The sequence below is a fragment of the Porites lutea genome, chromosome 7, assembly GCF_958299795.1.
Source record: "Porites lutea chromosome 7, jaPorLute2.1, whole genome shotgun sequence".
NCBI lineage: Eukaryota > Metazoa > Cnidaria > Anthozoa > Scleractinia > Poritidae > Porites > Porites lutea.
In genome coordinates, this window is record NC_133207.1 from 17,605,663 (window position 1) to 17,625,445 (window position 19,783).

Below are 19,783 nucleotides of genomic sequence, written 5' to 3' on the forward strand. Positions count from 1 at the left end.
CCGAGCAAATGGTTTACCCAAATTTATAGACCTTTGTATGGAGACGCCATGCTGGAGCTCATCCGGACGAGCTTCAACATGGCGGACGGAAACCAACTGAAAAATCTGTTACCGAGTTTTGCTACAAAAGCGTGAATTTACTCCTAGAGGACTCATAAACATTAAAGTAATACTTTTTCTAATACTTGAACTGTTTAGATAGCAAAATTCCTCGAAAAAAGTCACTTGTCAGTCGTATGTAGGGATTTCTATCGATCGGCTTAAAAAAATTCTCTCTGATTTTCACCTCAGGAATATCCATGCGTTGTAACTGAATTTAAACTCGTGAGCTCCTGGGTGCATTCTCTTCCCCGCCGAGCTACTCTCTCTCGGTGACGTCACATCTCACGATAGAGTCCAGGGCCGGGCTGTTTGAAGCTGGGTTAAGGTAACCCACGGTTAGTGTGAAATTTGAACTCGGATATGAGAGCTTAAAAAGCAAATTTAGTTTAATTCTCTAGTACAATTTGATGATTGGATACTCTAAAAAGAATAGAGAAAATTATCCGATAGTGTGTTTTTGATAAAAGAAAAAACAAACCTGGGTTAAAATTTAACCCCGGGTTAGCGCTAACCGGCGTTCGAACAACTGGGCCCAGGATACCGAGCCGAGAACGCCTAGGGACTGGGCTGACTCGGCTTCATTTGTAACCAAGACCACGTGATCAAAAGAAACGAGGGAACGAGAATGGAGAGTGAACAACAACAAAAAAAAAAACCAGTTTATCTGCTTTCGTATCAAATATGCCTTATAATTTATATCGCCTGTATAGACGGTGACTTGGTTTAACCAAGCCACACTAAAAGGACGCTAACGAAGTAGCTTTCATTTGATAATCGCGTACGTTTGAACTCGCGGGTGGTCAGTTATAATTATAATTATGATTTTAAATTTTTGATCAGAAAATTCGAATTATCTCTTCTATACACTGCGGTAATTTCTGTCTTTCAACTTGTAATTTTTCAAATTAACGCCTTACGGTCAATTTAGAAGATGAGCATAATCATAACGACATTAGTACAGAATAGAGCGGTTTTCACTTGACTGTCGTAAAACCAAAACCAAAGTAAATACACTAGCCAACCAAAGGACGTAGTAAAACCAAAACCAAAACCAAAACCAATCCCAATTCGACAGTCAAGTGAAAACCGCTCTAAACACCTGATTAAATACAGCTGTGTGAATCGGCTCTAATCATACTAAGAAATAGTTTTCATTTATTATTTGGGGTCATTTGCAGTTGAAGAAGAAGAAAACATCAACATGTTAACCTCTTTTCGCATCTTAAGCCTCGCTTGGTTGGCTGTAAGTGTTCTCGGCCAAGATTGCGTAGATGTGACTCTTGACTGTAACCAGCCTGTACCTACAATTTTCAAACTGGGCAATGCCTCATGCGCCTGTAATAGGCCAGAGCATGCTGGAGCATTGAAGTACGACAGCGGTAAAGTTCATGTGTGTTTGGGCAACGAATGGAAAGTTATACAGTTTGAGGAAAGCTACGGCTCAGAAACTAACCCTGGATATTCTTGCGAGGATATTCTAAACAAAGCCGGAAAACAGCTAAATGACGGCGTCTACTGGATTCGTCTACCAGGTATCAAAATAGTGTCGACTTTATCAAAGAAGCGGTGTCACGAAATTTATCAAAATTCAAACGGTGGGAACCGCCACCAAACTGAGCGAAACATAAACAAATTGCGACGCTTAAAACGCAACAAAGTGTGAAAAACACAGCTAATACAATTGCAAAAGGAAGCGCGGATGGTCAAACGTGAAGACGGCTGAAACGGAGTGCAATTGTGAGTTTTGAAAACTTGTTAGCCTAACAGTTTTTTAAAATTCATTTTTGTTATTTGCAACGTTTAAAATCATGCTTGGGAGGCATATTTGTACAGAGAGGAAGCTGTGATTTTGTACTGTCCAAACCGTATCATTTCTCGATCTTCATAGCGAAAAAGGGCGTGTAATTGCTCTCATCAAAAGGAACAAACCAGCCGTTACACAGCCCTTTTAACACTAATATCAACAGAGTTTATTAAATGAAGCTTTTTGTTTCTGCGTTATCATAAAGGAATTTTTCTTTTTTCTTTTATCAGGAGTAAGTTTGCGAGATGCCTTTCCAGTTTACTGCGACATGGCTGCGGGAGGTTTGTGAAGGTCTTTGTGTCATCACTAGAAGCCTATATTTTTTGATAATTATAGAAATATCTTATTTAAAGAGTTGGACGAATTACACTATTTTGTAGTTTGGTATTCAATTTATCATTAGCTCTTAAATTCATTTATTTACATCGATTCAAGTTAAATTTGTAATTTATATTTAAGATATATTTACTATTCAGTTTACTGAGTATGCATTTTAATTTAATGTTCACTTACACTTTGCATTTAAAGCATGCATCTTATTTTTGTTGTAAATTGAAATAGAGGGTCATCGACAAATTGAATAGTTTTTGTCAGTTTTTGTAGCTTTTTCATGCAATCCTCTTTAAATGAAGTGTATTATTATTATTTTTATTGTTATTATTATTGTTATTTATTACTTAAACTCAGTTTTGCCTGTCAACCGGAAAAATTCCCTTGGAGTGGGTTACAGCTAGTAACAAGAGCCATTCACCAAGGAAAACAAGGGTCTGGTCATCTCTCAAATCTCAAGAACTCTTCGTTGCATTCTTGCAGTTCATAATAAGGGAATGCGGTCGCCTGCACCTGCCCTGATCTTACCCTTTTACTGATGTTTTGAAGCGACTTATTCAGACCTTTAGTGATTACTCCCAAACCTCCTACAGCAACCGTTATATGGTGCACCTCCACTTTTCGCATAGCCCATATCGGAGATCGTGAGATTTGATTAAAAAGAGTGGTCAGAAAAGAAAAAAAAATTCAGTAAGTGCGTGACTCCCTTTGCAAACGATCAAATGGGACCTAAAAAAAATTCTCAATAGTTTCTACACAAACATATCAAAAACTTTATATCACCCCACGTATAATATATTTGCTTGTGGAATCCGAAATCCTGGGATGCGGAATACAGCTCAAGAAATCCGGAATCACACTTATGATTGGAATCCGGAGTCCATGGCGTGGAATCCAGAATCCAAAACTGTCTTTGGCGCGACTTTGTATAAACGGCAACGGTACTCTTGCACCATTTACAATTAAATTCATGGTTTGTGTGATATAATCCTTTATCAGGTTGGACCTTGGTATTCAAAATTGTCAGCGGCGTTAATAAGAAAGTATGGGACCTGTACAACTCGGACTTAACGTCTGCTGAATTCGTAACCGCAGCACTTGACGTTACAAAACAGCACCCGGATCACTACAAGAACCGAGTGATAATGAACTGGAGTAGTTTCAATGCATCGCAGGTTGGTAGAGAAAGTTTTAGAGACCACAGAGGCCCATTAATTTAATTGCAATAAAATACCACAGCAGAAGCATAGAGTAGCCAAGTACTATGCAATAAACACACTATACAGGGGCGTAGCTAGCCTCTTTTTGGTTTTAAGCCCTAGTCATATTGAAGTCCTTGTTGGCTGTTCCCCTCATTCAGTGTATTTTAACAAGTTGCCACGAAAAAGAAAGCGATCGGCAGCCGTTTCAGATGAAATTTACCGTTTAATATAAACATACATTCTACTGACTCTGAAATATTGGAATTATGGCGGCAAAATAGAATGCAAAGCAAGGCTAGTCTTTAGATCGATTTTCAAGCAAAGATTCATTCAGAAAGATTGGTTTCTTCGAAGTTGCATTTTAACATCGATCAATGCAGAAAAAAAGTAGTTAACTAAAGCATGAAATTAACTTTTTTCTAGGAGTCACTAGGCTAGTTAATTGATATTTCAAAGCGGTGACCAGTATTTCCACAAAAAACAAAACCAAAGGAAAAAAACTAGAGCAAAAACAAAGAGGAGATAACAGTTTGCTAAACAGTATTTAAGAGCTGAGATAGCTTGAGACCGTCCAAAAGTACGAATTTTTAACCTAAATGATTGGAGTGAACATAGGGGATCTCTACAACGAATCTACTTGAAAACCAAGATGGCTCTCACCGACAGATTTTCCTAGTGAAGTATATGCCAGTTTTGCATGCCCATCGCGAAGACAGACATTGAGTTGCAGTTTCACGACTTTCATGACCTTTTATCTCGTGATTTTAACCAAAATTCCTGTTAATCCCTGGCTTAATGGCCGCTACGCCACTGGTATAGGATATATTTCGTTCTCTTTTCACCGAACTCTTTCTTTTCTCTGTTCACACCATGGCCATCGTGCCCGTGCGCGAATGATGGCGCCTTGATGTTTTTCATAAAAAAAGTTCCAATTTTTCTTTAGCCGTATTAAAATTGCTTGCATATTTATCGGTAGGATCGGATTCCAACGATCAGCTTTGCATTGTTAAATTCTTCTTGCAATATGTATAATGGTAACATCACCTTTACTGCACCACCCGGGGGAGGTCGGGGGGGTGGTACTTGGGTTAATGTTTGCTGGGTATGTGCCGCTGGCTTCTCAGAGCCCCTACCCCATTATAGTCTATTTTTTGGCCTATTATATACCCCATCCTAGTCACTTTTTGGAAAATGTAATTTTCCCGATCCCAACTTAGTCACCTTCTATACATCTACCTTATCAATGTGGTTTCAAGCAGCGGAATGTAATGCGGCCAATGCGAGCTTATTGTTAAATTTAAACAACAACTTTCTGATTTTTTTTACCCGAGAGTCTTCCCATTTTGAATCCCTACTTACCCCCCCAAAAATGCGAAAATTTTCGACCTCATTCTAGAAACTCTATTGAAAATGCAACCCCATTATAGTCAGTCCAGTAGTGAAAATGCGACTCCATCCAGTGGCACATCCCTATTAGCCTCTTGTAAGAGAGTAGCCTGAGATAGAGAGTATCCCGTCCTCCACCCCGCGGGCTGCACCATTTATTGTGGTTACGTTCGGCGGGATGCTCATGAAATTTTTTTTCGCATGGGTATTGTAATTTTAAACCTAATCAAGACGGAAATTAACTCAAAAGGGAATAGCAAAAATAGAGCTAGGCTCCGTTTCGTGGGTTCAAACGAAAAGAACGTTAGTGAGTACAGTTTGCGATAAATGGTGCAACGAATGTTAATTTTGTATTTTTTTGACTTTAACTTCGGGTCAGAATTGATTAAAACGCAAGCCTCGGTTGGTCTTCGGACGTCTTGGATTTTCATATGTTAAGTAAATGAGGAGTAGAGTGTTTTAAACATTTATTAGCCTGCATATCGGGAATAATTTATTCGTGATATACCTACTTAGTTCCTTTGATCTCTTTTCTATTTAAAGGCGAGAGTGACACTGTACGAAGGTGGTATAAGCAAGAAAGACTTGTTATTTAACGCAGCTGGGACGGATAAGCTGAATTGGTTCTCATTCAACAAAATGACCTCTTCCTCTTGGTCTGACATCTCATCGGAACCCAGAAACTACTTCACAATTCAGGGTGATTGTCACACTGACGATGGGCTATGTCGTAGTTTTTTCATCAGCAGAAGCTACGCTGGTTGTGGAAGTGATTTGGGATGGCTTGCAGGGTCAACCTCAAGCAAATGGTGTTCTTGGGAAAACAGTGCTGCTCACAAATTTAACGTCCTGTACAGCAAGCTGTCCACTTACACCAACTGGAACACAGTTGGTGAGTTTTTTCTTTTATAAAAATAAAGACGGTAGTGAACTTACGAAACAAGACGGGAGAAGAAAGAGAACGGCAAACCTTGTGTGACAAGCTTGACAACAATTTTGTTTGAAAACTTTAATGCCCGCCAAATTTCACCCTATAATTAAAGAGATTTTCTTGTAAAAGACTAGAAAACATTAATGTTCATTGAAGATCACAACAAATCAGGGAAGTAATAGCCCGTCAGGTTTGTCGCGCACACAAGACTCACTTATGTCCCTGACGTTGACGTCGAAAATAATTCTCTAGCGTAAGACTGTTATCCACTTAGAACGATAACCGTTACTGACAACCACGGGCTAAATTAAATAAACCAGCTGTCTCGAGTCTACCCATAAATGTGTCCCAGTTTATGACGTCACGCATTGAATTCCCCTTGTCTGAGTCGTTAAAGTAGGTCTCTTGAATGCATCTGAGCAACGCACTTAGGCGAGACTTGGAAAATGGCTGAAACGAAAGTGCGGGACGCCATCAAGGGGAAGCTCAACATTGAAGTTGACATAGATCGCGCTCACTGTGTTGAGCGTAGAAAGTCTGAAGGAATCAATGAACACCAAGCTGGTGCAAAGCTTAGAGTTGTTGTGTGCCGACTAGTAGTTAGCGCTGTAGTAAAAAAGGCGCGAAAGGAAAAACCAGAGGAATTGTTTATTTGTGAAGATCTTTCGCAAGCGACGCTTGAAAAGAGGAAACCTCATTTGAAGAAGCTTAAGACGGCCAAGCAGGCAGGAAAATCAGCATATTTTATCTTAGATCGCTTAGAGCAATTACATGCACATACATGATGTTGCAAGGAAAGTATCCATAAATCAAGTTTTTGCCTCACGGACACTTTATTATAGCCTTATCTACCCATACTTATTCCACTACGTGAGCGTCTGCGCATCGACCTAGCTACCCATCAAGCCTCAGAAGATTAACTACTCTTAAAAAACTAGGGTTGTAAGAACTATGTCGAGGAGTGCTTTTGATGCTCACACTGACCCTTCATTTATTAAACATTTAGGAATTCTGAATCTTGAGATTAGCTTTAAACTTCAAAAAGGAAAATTTATGTATCAATACAAATCCGGCTTACTTTCTTGTAGCTTCAATAATATGTTTTTCATGACACGTCAGGTGCATTCTTACCGGCACCAGAATTTGGGAGCTTTTTACTGTACCACATTGCAGGACTACCAAGGTCCCAATTAGTTTTTAAATTCGATTGAAATGCAACAAGTAGTACGTGACCGCTTCCTTTTGCTGTAAGCTGAAAGCAATCCTGTTATCATAAATATTCATTTATCATTTTCTTTACCTCTGCTTTTCATTTTCATCTTCTTCCTCAGTTTTTTCCCTCGTGTTTTTTAGCCTAACTATGATTAATGCGATTATCTAATATATTTTAAGATTTACTGTAGCTCTGTCATTGAATCTTGCATGGATAATTCTGTTCATATTTTGTTGTAATAATTTAACTGAGGGAGCCCATTCCCTATAAGCCCGGTGGTTTTCCTTGGGCTTCCTCCCCATTAGCTTTTTAAATATTTAGATTTTCTTCTTTTTGTACATCTTATGGCAAAGCAGTACTCTGAACTGAACCAAAAGAGTCTGTCTTATTTACCGTTTTTATTCTTCGCGAAGCTTCGGAGGCCGAGGTTTATAATTTTGTGGCATCGGGTGAAGAATTAACGTGCGTAGATCGCACAGCGAGACAGAAACACGCGTAGGCTAAAGGGTTGGTTACATATCTGGGTTGGTGTCTGCCATGACGTCATTAAGTGACAAACTTGGTGCAATGTTTTTGAGCTTTCTTACAGTCGTTTTGGCGATGAGAAATGCTTTTGGCGATGAATTTTGAGGGCAGAATTAAGCACTTTACAAAGAACATTGAAGCATGACTTTTTGTTTTTACTTTGTTTAAACAGCAAATGTTGGAGTGGCTGACGTTCTTGCAGTTTTCCTGAAATAAGGTACTTTACATAACATAGAGCAGCCTTCATTGTCAACTCATTGTGGACTTTCAGCTTAGGTTAACTTTGAAGAGTACGAGCCAGTGAAGTCGTCGTAATAACGCTCGGATTTTGTTGTTGCTTTAACAAAGAAAGGTTCACAAAGCAAATAACATTAATCAAATAATAAAATTAACCAAAATTAATAAATTAACAAGCCCGAAGGGGGTTGGGAAGGGGGGGGGGGGGAGGGGGTTACTCCCTGTAAATGACTTATCGGAAGGCTTCGACCGAAAGGGGTACCTTTTGCAGGCTCCAGGTATACTAGTAGTAACCGTTGGTTAGGAAGTACAGGCGAACATATGGGTTTACCTTAGAGATGTGATTGATGAAAACCAAGAGACAATTCTCTTTTGATGAAAACCGCTTTCATAATTGCGCACGCGAATCCGAGAAAGCCCTTTTAGTTCCAGTGTCAACAAAGGAATCGCGGATTGAACAACACAGTAAACAATAGACAATAAGGAAACAGCTAAGTTTACCACTGGAGTTTAAAGCTTATTGAAATTTTCGGGAGACAAGCGACGTAACCTGCATGGAAACGTATAAAACTACGAAAACCATGCACTGTAGTGAAACCTGAATAAACTTAATTTACATCGATTTCTACACTTTGCTAACACTCGTATCTTACCGAAAACTTGTCCCAAACAAAGCTGAGATTCCCGGCCGGAAAGGCTAATCAAAAAGTTGCACATTTGACAGAGCTTGTGTACCCGAATTACGTTTGCTTGCGAATCGAATTATTATAAAAATAGTTGTTGCATCACAACAAACATCAGACGGACCTTAAACTCAACACCAGGGCCTTTGCAGCCACATGCCATGCATATTAGTTGGTACAACACGGACATCCCAAGAATGAGGACAGATTCGGGGAAAACCTCGCTATACAGCACATGGAGTACCGCTAACCAAGATAAGTCTGGGGGCTCATCTTGTCCCCCGCAATGAAAGAATGGGGATTTCACTGGTTGAAGTATGTGAAAGGGTAGGGAAACAAGTCATTTCGGTCGTTAAAGCGGCCAAAAAGGGCTGTCAGATGCATTTTATTGCTGCGTGAAAGTAAAGAGGTTCTAGTTTTCTGATTTATTCATATTCGAAAGACAGTGCATTTAAAGCAGTTAAAAGGGTTTTAAAGTAGGTAAGTGAAAGGAGTACCATTTGTCAATAGAAGGTATACAAAAGGGGTACCTTTTCCGTCAAAAATGGTATATAAAAGGGTAAGGGGTGGGACCTCAGGCCGGAGTCTCCTCATATAAAACTTTGTTGTGTACCCTCCCCGACATCCCGGAGACAAGTAAGCTTAGTTAAAAAGTTTTTACTTGGCGCAGATAAGCCCCTCAAAAGTGTTTCTTTTCAATGCTTGCATTCATTCTTTGCTTTCCCTTAACTTTAATTTTTTTCATCTTTTCAGGCAAAGAACATAAGCTCACAGGAGGATTTTACAAAGGACTGAAGAGTTGCAGCAAGTTTATGTTGGAATTCTATTGATATCTACATGGTCCTTAATAGCTGTAATCACAGAACATGAAAGGGAGAGATAAAAAGAATAGAGGACAGAATAAAAGTAGCAATAAAGATAGATCAAATGTTGAAATGAATTACAAATCAGTGTTTGCTAGCTTTCAGAGGTAAAATTGAAAACAAGGTATATCTTGGTATTAAAGTGACAACCCCCAAAGTATGGTGAAGTAACTCATAGCCCCAAATAAACCCCAAAAGTAGCACCTCCCCAGAGTGAAGTATGGAGCCCACTCCCAACGCCCTGAAAATAGCGTCGGCTCTCTCACCCGAACTGAAATACGTGACAGTACTACAGGCTGCAGTACAAGTTGACAGCTATTTTAGAAAGTGATTCTTGTTTTCCTATTCAATTCGATGCAAAAGCAATCCTGGATATAGCTGATTCATCAAAGCTTGAGGCAATAGTTTTAAGTTTCTTAAGCGGTTTAAATTATTGTTAATCGTCTTACTTGGCTTTGGGGGCTCTTGTAGTGGCTTTGAAAAAAATAAACAAAACTTAAAATGGCATTTAAAACAAAAGTTAAAGCAATGATTGGGCCTTTTTTAACATCAGAATCAACGCCTTACAGCTGTTGGTTATGTTTAGTAAGTAAAGGATTAAGTTTTCCTAAAGGTATGTTCACACTTATAGCTTTTGCGGCGGCACGAAAATCATACTGGATAGGATACAAGTGATCTCCATCCCCAAACCAGGGCCCGAGGGGGTGTCTACAGAGTGACTTGGCGCGTTTATCGCAATAATTAACACCTTCGGAAGCCTATTTAAGGGTTCTGACACCTTTGACGATTTCCAAGTTTTGACAAAGATGGCTGACAGTCATCGAAACAGTCAGCATCATTAAGAGTTTAAGACTTTGGCTATGTTTTGAGAACATATAAAGAGATATTAACTGTACTAGCCTGATGAATTTCTTCAAGAACATACTGGATAGGGCTTCTGTTCACGCACACATGCAAGAACGGTGAAAGTTTTGGGGCGATTTCTGTAACGTTTTGTGACCAGAAAACGGCTCGGCGACTAGGTCAGGCTAAAGTTCCATGCGTTTGAGCGTTTTTACAGCAGGTTACAAAGGCTTAGGTAACATTCAATGGCACCTAATTTGTGACGCAAGGCCATGAAAAAAGGGACTTGGGGACAAAAATTGAGGCACTTTACAGTGGCGAATTTAGTCAGATCTTAGAAGTATTAAAGTGAGGGCCCCTCTTATTCCTCGGCGGTCCCTTATAGGGGGACCCGGCCTTGAAAATTGTTTATCTTGGCCCTGCGGACCTCAGTTCGGCCTATGAATACAAGGGAAGCCGGACCCTCCAGGCTATGGATAGAATAAACGATAAGAAGAAGTTAGTTTGAATAAAAAACACGTAATCGTCTTTCCTGGCAGAAATGCCTTTTAAAATTTATTTTACTTTGCTAGTGGAGACAGGGACTTGACATAACCAAGCTACACTCAAAGAAGGCATTTGATCAGTTATCGCACATCAGTAAATCCAACTAGTGGTCTATTATCAATGCAGCGTTCTGATTGGTTGAGCTACTACTAGGCTGTATGTTATAGCCCTCGAGAAGCGAAAAGCGCTGGCTTTGAAAACCAAAACAACGGCGGCTGAATCGCGTTTTGCTAGCTAAAGTTGTTTTTGTTTCGATATTTTTGACCGACTAGTTGGATTTTACTAATTAAAACAATTATTCCTCTCGCCATCGTGAAGTATTGACTCAGAGGCCATTCGGGCTCGAGGAAAATTGTTAATTATAGCACTCACGGGTGATCATACAATAATTTACTTATCAAATTAGAAAACTTATAGTCGGTCTTCCGTGCGTAGCCAGCGTAGCGCTAATATTTTTGTCTTTCAACTTGTAAATAATCCTTTCTTTCTTTTTAATTAACGCCTTACTGTTAATTTGAAATGAGCATCGTATCAGTAACGTTGGCACTGACTAAACACCTGATTAAATACAGCTGAATAAATCGGCTTTAATCATTCTAAGAAATAGTTTTCATTTATTATTTACGGTCATTTGCAGTTGAGAAGAGGAACTGAAAACATGAAAATGTTGACCTCTTTTCGCATCTTAAGCCTCGCTTGGTTTGCTGTAAGTGTTCTCGGCCAAGACTGCAGAGATGAGACTCTTGATTGTAACCAGCCTGTACCTACAATTTTCAAACTGGGCGACCCCTCATGCGCCTGTAATAGGCCAGAGCATGCTGGAGCATTGAAGTACGACAGCGGTAAAGTTCATGTGTGTTTGGGCAACGAATGGAAAGTTATACAGTTTGAGGAAAGCTACGGCTCAGAAACTAACCCTGGATAAAACTTTGTTGTGTACCCTCCCCCACATCCCGGAGACAAGTAAGCTTAGTTAAAAAGTTTTTACTTGGCGCAGATAAGCCCCTCAAAAGTGTTTCTTTTCAATGCTTGCATTCATTCTTTGCTTTCCCTTAACTTTAATTTTTTTCATCTTTTCAGGCAAAGAACATAAGCTCACAGGAGGATTTTACAAAGGATTGAAGAGTTGCAGCAAGTTTATGTTGCAATTCTATTGATACACCTAATTGCAATAAGGTTGTCATAGAAAAAAGCAAAAAGCCAAATAGGAATTAATTAGCATCAAATTATCATTGCTTGCAACATTCACAACACACACGCTTATAGCTGAATATTAATCACGTAATATGAAAGCCAAATCATTTGCATCAGTTTCTTGGTGTCATTCTAATGCAATTCGAGGCTGATTCCTCTAGCGGATTTCAAAGGTGGTCTAATTACAAACGTACATCGGATAACTAATGAAGAAAAAATGGCTCCATTTTTTTTCAATAAATATAGCCTGGGGTAAATTCCAGGAACGCGACGCGTCTCTTCGTTTAATGCTAAATAGAAAAGCCAGTCTGCGTATGGTTTGTAGTGCACAACACTATCAGATCACAATTTTCAAGCAACAAATCAGGGGTGTAGGCAGGACTTTCCATCGCGGAGAGGGTGAGGCGTTCCTCCGCCAGTTCCTCTCCCGCACCACAAACCAAGCCTCGTTTGTCAGGACCCTTTTGTTTGAACCTTTTTTTTGAATTACAGAATTATTTCTTGTTATTGTGAATGACTTCTTAAATAATTGTTAAATTATTAAAATACGCAAATGTAAATCACATGTCTAATTAATTCCTATTTGGTTTTCTGCTTTTTGCTTTTTGCTTTTTTCTATGACAACGTTATTGCAATTAGGTGTATCTACATGGTCCTTAATAGCTGTAACCAGAACATGAAAGGGAGAGATAAAAAGAATAGAGGATAGAATAAAAGTAGCAATAAAGATAGATTGAATGTTGAAATGAATTACAAATCAGCGTTTGCATGCTTTCAGAAGTAAAATTGAAAACGAGGTACATCTTGGTATTAAAGTGACAACCCCCAAAGTAAGGTGAAGAAACTCACGGCCCCAAATAAACCCCAAAAGTAGCACCTCCCCAGAGTGAAGTATGGAGCCCACTCCCAACGTCCTGAAAATAGCAAGACTATCAGTACTAGTTTTGCATTATTTTGCCTATCAATAGTCAGATGAAAGTGAGATACTGTAATCATGATAAGGCACTTTAGGCCATCCCAATAAAATGTTGCATTTCCCATTGCCTGACTGACCCATTTTTTTCAAAAAGTAAAAAAAAAAAAATAAATTTCAGATTCACTAGCCAAAGAAGCAAGTACTTTAATTTACAAGCACACGATCTTGTTTTATTTAACAATTGGTATGATGCGATGTCCTTATCTTTAATTTTTTTACAGGCTGTTATTTGATAGTTGAAAAGACCACGTTTTCGAGTTTTCTTACTTAGCAGCCCGGCTTTCTCTGGAGCCCAGAACCCTTCAAGTGTTCATTCTTTTTTTTTTTTGCCCGACCGACTGACCCACCATCACAAGAGGTGGGGCGATGGAAAACGAAACATTTTATTGGGATAGCCTTACAAAGAAAAAAAAAAGGATTACAAAATTTCCATTCATGTGTCTGTCCAAGTCAAACTGCACCATGTTTGGCCGAAACATTAGGTGCAGAATCATTTGCGGACTACACGTTAGTGTCAGTTGTGATCTCTGTCAACAACAACTTCAGAATTCAGCGCCTCAGCTAAGGCAAACTGAGGGATTTCTGAACCTCTCACTTTTAAAGTATAACAAGCAGTTTCCACTTTTTGCATACTTGTTTTTAAAACTCTAACTTTCGAGGCAAGGTCTCTGGAAACGTTACCGAATGACGTGAATGCATCGTGTATCTCGCGAAGAAATGAACACACCTCAAAAGGGGTGTTTTTGTCCCCCTTTGCAGCGCTGTTTATACAAAGGCGCATCAATTCTCCAGTCAAATCAGCTACTCCAAGGATATAGTCGAACGGGTTTAGATCCAAATCATTTCCCCCATCACTAGAGAACTCAAAAGAAGCTTTCACTTGTTCGAACGAAATCAATGTCTTGTGTCTCAGATAATGACTGAATGACAGAGCTTCAATGTATTCTTGGACGCCTGGTGAATATGCCCGTGAGAACAAGAACGGGTCTTCGCCTTCCAACTCCGAGGCTATCGTTTTAAGGAATTCCTTGACTTCTAAAAACTTCTCATCTGCTTCTTTCAAAATCTGTTCCGGGTTTTCACAACCGGGGAACCTTTGTAAAAGGAAGATGATTCTTTTACTTGCTATGGTCACATCCCGGCTGCATTTTACTAAGCGCTCGTGTTTGTCGTGCCTTGAGTCAAGTTCTCTCTGGTGATTTTTGAATGACAAAATTATAGGGGAGTTTTCGTCAATGTTTCTCTTCGGTGGACTCATATCATCTGCTTTGCGTTTCTCCGCACGCCTGTTTCTCTTTTCCCTCTCGACAGCCGCCATTTTGAAAACCGACTAGGCAATAGATCAAGCATTCTTATTGGCTCTTATTTCTGAACCAATCAAATGAAGTCTCAGAAGTCACTTCGTGGACCTTGCAGAAAAAATGGCGGCAGATTTGAAGGATGGTAAAAGGGCAATTTACTTGTTAGCGACAGTGTAAAAGTGCCTGTGTTGCGCCATTACTTAACGAAAAGATGAGTTCGGGCAGAGCAAGGGGTAATTTTTGGCGAGGAAGAGGCCAGAGATTTCGTGGACAGACGAGAGGAAGAAGTCAGCGGGGAAGAGGTAGGCTAAATAATTAACACTTATTGGATGAAAATGTTTGTAACGGAGTAGTAGCAAGTCAGCAAGACAAGGTCGCTTTGGAGCTTGACTTTGGAGCAACTTTTGGGACGTTGTAAAGAAATGAGAAATGACGGAAAGTTTTAATAATTTGTGATATTTTCCTTAAATCAAGGTGACAAAGGGGAATATGAGGGATTTACACCTATCACAGGGGCAGATCCAGGATTTTTCTTAGGAGGGGGTGCACCACTAACTGACCGATGACGTAAAAAAATTTAAAAGCGAATACGAAGAAGAGGGCTTTTGACTAGGAAATAACATAATGTGAACTGCTGAGAATACATATCAAACAATAGAGCAGATTTTGTATGTCTGTCAAGCGACTGCACAGTGTTAATTAGAAAGCGGCCGCAGGTCATCCCAGGGGGGAGTGCGCACCCCCTGCACCCTCCCCCTGGATCCACCCCTGTATCAATTCTTAGTTTGCAACCACGTGACAAGGAGGCCATGTTGGGGGTCAATACAATAGAAATTTTGCCCGAAGAATTTACATGAATGCCAGAGGAGAGAAATGCTTTTGTTCTTGATCACCAACATGGCCGCCGTGAGGTCACGTGCAAAGTAGCTATGGTTTGCAACAGGATGGGGTGGGGGAGGGGGGGGGGGGGGGCAATGGGGTAGTGGGCAACCCACAGGAATTAAACTTACTGAAGTGCACATGGGTAGGAAATTGACATACTGAATGTCCCCAGGGTGGGAAATTTGACTCAGCCGCCATCTTGGAAGGTGGAGGACCAGGGAATGAGTGAAGAGGTCCGCCATCTTAGAAAAAACCCAGTAATCATTTGAATGAGTTTCCCACATTTTGATGCATTCATCTTTTTGTGAAGGATGGCAGAATGAAAGTTAGAAGTATCTTGTCGCTTTTTAAGTTTTTGAAGTTTTATGACAAAAAGTATTTTATTCCTCGGCATTGAGAAGCAATACTTGCACAAAGTCTCATTTGAAAATATGCTTTCTACTTACGGTGTAGCATGAAAATTTTGCGGGAGTTTTATTTTGCGGATTGGCGATTTTTTGTGGTTTGCGGGAACAAATTTTTGCGGTTTGAGATGACTGAAATTTCTGGTGGGAACTAATTTTTGCGATTCTCTGTTCAAGTAGCAGAATATTTAAGTGGAAGAAACCTTAATATGGTATTTTCAACTTTTACTTTACGGTATGTTGAGTCAAAGTTCACTCTACTTATATATTTAATGGAGAATAATACAGTAATCACTGTAATGTCTTACTGCACAAAGGGACTGAACAACAGCAAAACAAAACAAAAGCCTATCCCTACCATACACAACAAGTCCATTAAAAGCAGAGTTTTTAATTTGACTGAAGGGAGTTAATTTTCGCGGCGTTTTATTTTGCTGGTTTTTTTTCTGCAGGAACTAATTTTTGCGGATCGAGGTCAATCCGCAAAATTCGCAAAAATTAGGACCCGCAAAAATTAATTTTCATGCTACACAGTACTTGTTTTCACCAGAGGCTCCCCTGCCACAAATTTTTGTTATAATGAAAAGATCAAAAATTCATACTGGACCACAGTTACAAACACCAGCCCTTTTATTGGTCATAACTCTTCTCAAGTGATGATGACATGTCATGTTCTGGCATTGCACATTGCTGTAAATACTGTCTGAAAAAATTCAAAGATACTTAAATTGGGAGTATAAAATGTGTGTTAAATTGCCAGCTACACTAAATATCCAGCTAAAATATGTCTTCTACACTTACGGATTGCTCCAAGTTTGATATTGTGGGTACCATTATTTCGTCACCAAGAAAAAATACACTCTGGAGATGCTCAGTTGAGTGTTGTGAGTGTCTATATAAGTTCGCCCCAGGGGTGGGAATTTGACTCAAAATGGAGACCCAAGGGTATGGAAATTGACATTTGAAAACCTGAAAATGTCAAATTTCGGGTGGGTTGCCCCCCCCCCCCATCCTGGGGCAAACCATTGATAGGTGCATTAAGCTTATTTTATCATGCATCACCTTGACTGTTTTTTTAGGCCATCACACATCATTGGGAAAAATGTTAGCCATCACACATGTAAATGAGGTGCAAATGCAGAAGTTAACATGGCAATATCTCAACCCATTGAATGAATCAGCTCTAGTATAATTTGTTTTCAGCATAACGCGCCTCAGCAGTTAATTGATTGTACAAAAGGGTGTTCAGAAATCTGGTGTTGAAAAAAAAAGATATTGACTATAGAAACCAGTATTCACTGATCTGAGAATAGAGATCATAATACTATTTTGACAGGAGATCACCTCACATGGCCATTTTGGCCTGATCATGCACATCATGCTGATAATTTGGCACCCATCACACGTCACGCAAAACCCCCTTTGCCACCCTGTTAAATTAGTGGCCTTGTCTTGCATGGTTTAGCTAGGGACGTATAAAAACAGTAAAATGAGTATATTGTCAAGGCTGTCACTAGGGAACAATGATGCCTTTGACAAAGACGCTTTTGTCTGGCTGCAATATGCATGACCCCCCTGGCTACTTTTATAGAATACAAATGAAAATGGAACGTAAAGAACCCCCTAGCTGTTCAATTTCTCACTTACTACTGGAATTATATCTGGCAACTTGATATCTTAGTGACAGACCTGATTGTTCTCTTTGCCACAATCCCATCCAATAACAACAACAATATTTATTTGCATAGATGGTATTTCATAAAAGAAAAAAAAACATAAAGGATAATAGTGGAAAAATACAGCATTTCAGGTGGTGTTGGGTGGGAAGTGGGGGGTGGGGGGTGGAGGGAGGCAAGGGTTGGAGGGAGAGAGAGGTGTTTGATCCCAAGTTCCTTTTTGGCCTTTTTTTTATCAGAGTATCATTTAAATATGACCTTAGTCTTGCATATAAATTTTTGTCGTAGAGTCGCAGTGACCTTACAATAAATGTGCTGTTGCTTTCTTGGGGGAAGCCCTTTCTTATAAAATTACCCAGGACAGGGTCCCAGTCTTTCAATATCCTGTTTCACTTGCCTAAATACTGGTACCAAATTTCCTCTTCCCAGGGATTGGAAAAAAATGGTTGAGTGTACAGGGTGATTGTTCATGTAATTTGATCCACCCTTATTGTGGCACCAGCACAAGTTGTGCAAAGATTATATTACTTTAAATTCCTCATTTTGGATAAATCGATCATTGTCTTAGTGAAGCAGAGAGAAATTTACTGGCTTGGAAAAGTATGGCCAAAGGAGAATTAAAAGTACAATATTATGTAGCTAAGATTTGTACTTTCTTGAATGCTGTTCTTTAAACCTGCTTTCAGGTGAAGGGGCAAATCCTCTTCCAAACCAAGGTAGCTCTAGGCCTCAACAACAGCAGCAAAGAACCAGGCAGGTGCAGACAAGCTTAACACCCTGCCCTTTTAAAAAATGGAGTGTCTACTTCCCTGATATTGGTAAGTTAGCTGTATAGTTTAGTTTTGTTTGAAACTTTCATCATCTAAAAATCACTATGATATAGGATTAATACTTGTATGCATACAAAATAAATTTACATACAAGTCATTTTAATGTTAAAACAATGTACATCACCCTCCATGAATTTAAAATTCAAAAGTATGTTATCAAAATGTGAAACTCATCAGAAAAAAATAGCTCTCTCTGTAGATAGAGCACATGTTTACAGTTTTTGTTGTGTCTGTTACATACACTTGTGATTTTATCGGCTTGCTAAGACATATCGGTATGAAACGTGACCTGCTTTATCGAAGAAATAGAGTGTAAATTCCTGCATGGAAGGAAAACTTTTTGATGCACAAGGTGATGCTTTTTTATCTGACTGATTACATGTAAGTTATGCTTCACCTTCATGTCATATAGCGTGCCGATGTCTTAAACGTTGAAAAGAAAATGAAGCGTGACTTTTTGCATCAAGAAAAATAAATTTTGCATTACAACAGATCACACTTCACCTTTATGTTATGTAGCACGCTGATGACCACAGTTACCCTTTTTTGCAAAATTTCATCGCTTTTCTTACTTACGGACAGACAGTATGGACATTAAGGACAATTATTGTATCACATGACTGCATAGTGTTACAGTTTCTATGGAAACTTCAAACACAAAAACTGTCCATTTAATTTGCTAGCTTACATCTAGTTTATTGTTTTGTGGCATTCCTAAACAGTAAAGAATTTATGCAATGTAATTTGTTAGAAAATAATGGTCATTAAAGGTTTTTTTTGCTGCTCATAAACATGCATAAGTATCCAATTTACAGTTTATAACCCAGAGTCTTCTCTTGGAACTAAAGCTGAGGCCATTATGAAGTTTGTGGAAAAACATGCTGCTCAACTTAGCAAGGTACTGTAAAATGTTAACTAAATACACATTATAGCAATGTTGACATTAATCGTGACGTCTAGCCTCTAGTCTTTTGAAAAGTACATCTTATGTTTGTATGCTAACAAATCACAAGACAGCCACTTTTGTCGCAAGTCTAACTTGGGTTCTAAGCAAAAATTATAGCTGATTTATTTTGCTAGAACTTAACATAGAAATTTTTTACTTCTACATGTATGAAGTAGTCAGACTGAAATCTGTTATGGGTATGTCATTGTTGTGGTGATCATATTTTGTTCTTTGGTTCAGTAATAAACACCTTTAAGTAGATGTCTTTTTTCTTTGTCCCTGATATCTTGGGTCCATGATTATTGATAACATATTGCTATGGAAGAAACTGACCATACATGTACATGTAAGACGTTAATTGTAAGTGTCTTTTGCAAATTTCTAAATGGAGCAATAAATAATATTGTTCATGGTGGGATGCCTAAAATGCATTTGTCTGCAATACATTTTTATTCATATTAATTGACAATAAATTTTCAGGATGAGATTGAAAGCAGAGGTGCTGTGGTATTCGACTATACAGACCTCTTATCTGATCCAGGTAAACTGCTTTTATCTTGAATTTATCCTGCATATACAGTGGGATGATTGTAACTCTGGCCACTCTTAGACAAATATACCAGTTACATGTATATTACGAAATTACAACTGCACAATATATTCTGAGGAATATTATTTTTTGCTTATGAAAAAAATAAATACTCTGATAGAATACTGATTGCAAGAATTTCTTAGAAAGCAAAATTTATTGTTAGACAAGTTTTTCAATGAGAAAAAAAATGAAATCTTAAGTCAAAAATTTAACCAATAGGACCGCTCTGGAAACATACAGTGTAGGTTTTGTTCAGCAGGTTCAAAAAGTCATGTCTGTAGTTGTAATTGGTAGATTTTGATCCATTTTGTTTGTTT

At 38.9% G+C, this 19,783-nt stretch overlaps 3 protein-coding genes across 3 annotated transcripts in view; 2 read left to right on the plus strand and 1 right to left on the minus strand.

The window, feature by feature from the left end:
* The first annotated feature begins 1,285 nt into the window (after positions 1 to 1,285).
* On the plus strand, positions 1,286 to 9,982 carry LOC140944941 (uncharacterized). Its single transcript, XM_073394049.1, has 6 exons — positions 1,286 to 1,634; positions 2,137 to 2,187; positions 3,236 to 3,411; positions 5,368 to 5,716; positions 7,666 to 7,710; positions 9,167 to 9,982. Exons 1-5 carry the CDS (start codon positions 1,304 to 1,306, stop codon positions 7,707 to 7,709), a joined length of 951 nt encoding a protein of 316 aa, XP_073250150.1. The 5' UTR covers positions 1,286 to 1,303; the 3' UTR covers position 7,710; positions 9,167 to 9,982.
* A 2,845-nt stretch (positions 9,983 to 12,827) lies between these two features.
* On the minus strand, positions 12,828 to 14,157 carry LOC140944942 (translin-associated protein X-like). The gene has a single exon (XM_073394051.1). It carries the CDS (start codon positions 14,151 to 14,153, stop codon positions 13,350 to 13,352), a length of 804 nt encoding a protein of 267 aa, XP_073250152.1. The 5' UTR covers positions 14,154 to 14,157; the 3' UTR covers positions 12,828 to 13,349.
* A 133-nt stretch (positions 14,158 to 14,290) lies between these two features.
* Positions 14,291 to 19,783, plus strand: part of LOC140944943 (DNA helicase MCM8-like) — a 33,174-nt gene continuing 27,681 nt past the window's right edge. The window contains exons 1-4 of the mRNA XM_073394052.1: positions 14,291 to 14,438; positions 17,785 to 17,916; positions 18,744 to 18,826; positions 19,355 to 19,415. Of these exons, the coding sequence (XP_073250153.1) occupies positions 14,348 to 14,438; positions 17,785 to 17,916; positions 18,744 to 18,826; positions 19,355 to 19,415 (367 nt within the window). The 5' untranslated portion in view covers positions 14,291 to 14,347. The remainder of the gene's footprint in view (positions 14,439 to 17,784; positions 17,917 to 18,743; positions 18,827 to 19,354; positions 19,416 to 19,783) is intronic.

Excerpts from the sequence above, each read along its gene's own strand:
- LOC140944941 (XM_073394049.1), top strand. The coding sequence starts at position 1,304 with ATGTTAACCTCTTTTCGCATCTTAAGCCTCGCTTGGTTGGCTGTAAGT. Across the intron at positions 1,635-2,136 it reads CTACTGGATTCGTCTACCAG|GAGTAAGTTTGCGAGATGCC; the intron begins GTATCAAAATAG and ends TTCTTTTATCAG. Across the intron at positions 3,412-5,367 it reads GTAGTTTCAATGCATCGCAG|GCGAGAGTGACACTGTACGA; the intron begins GTTGGTAGAGAA and ends TTCTATTTAAAG.
- LOC140944942 (XM_073394051.1), bottom strand. The coding sequence starts at position 14,153 with ATGGCGGCTGTCGAGAGGGAAAAGAGAAACAGGCGTGCGGAGAAACGC.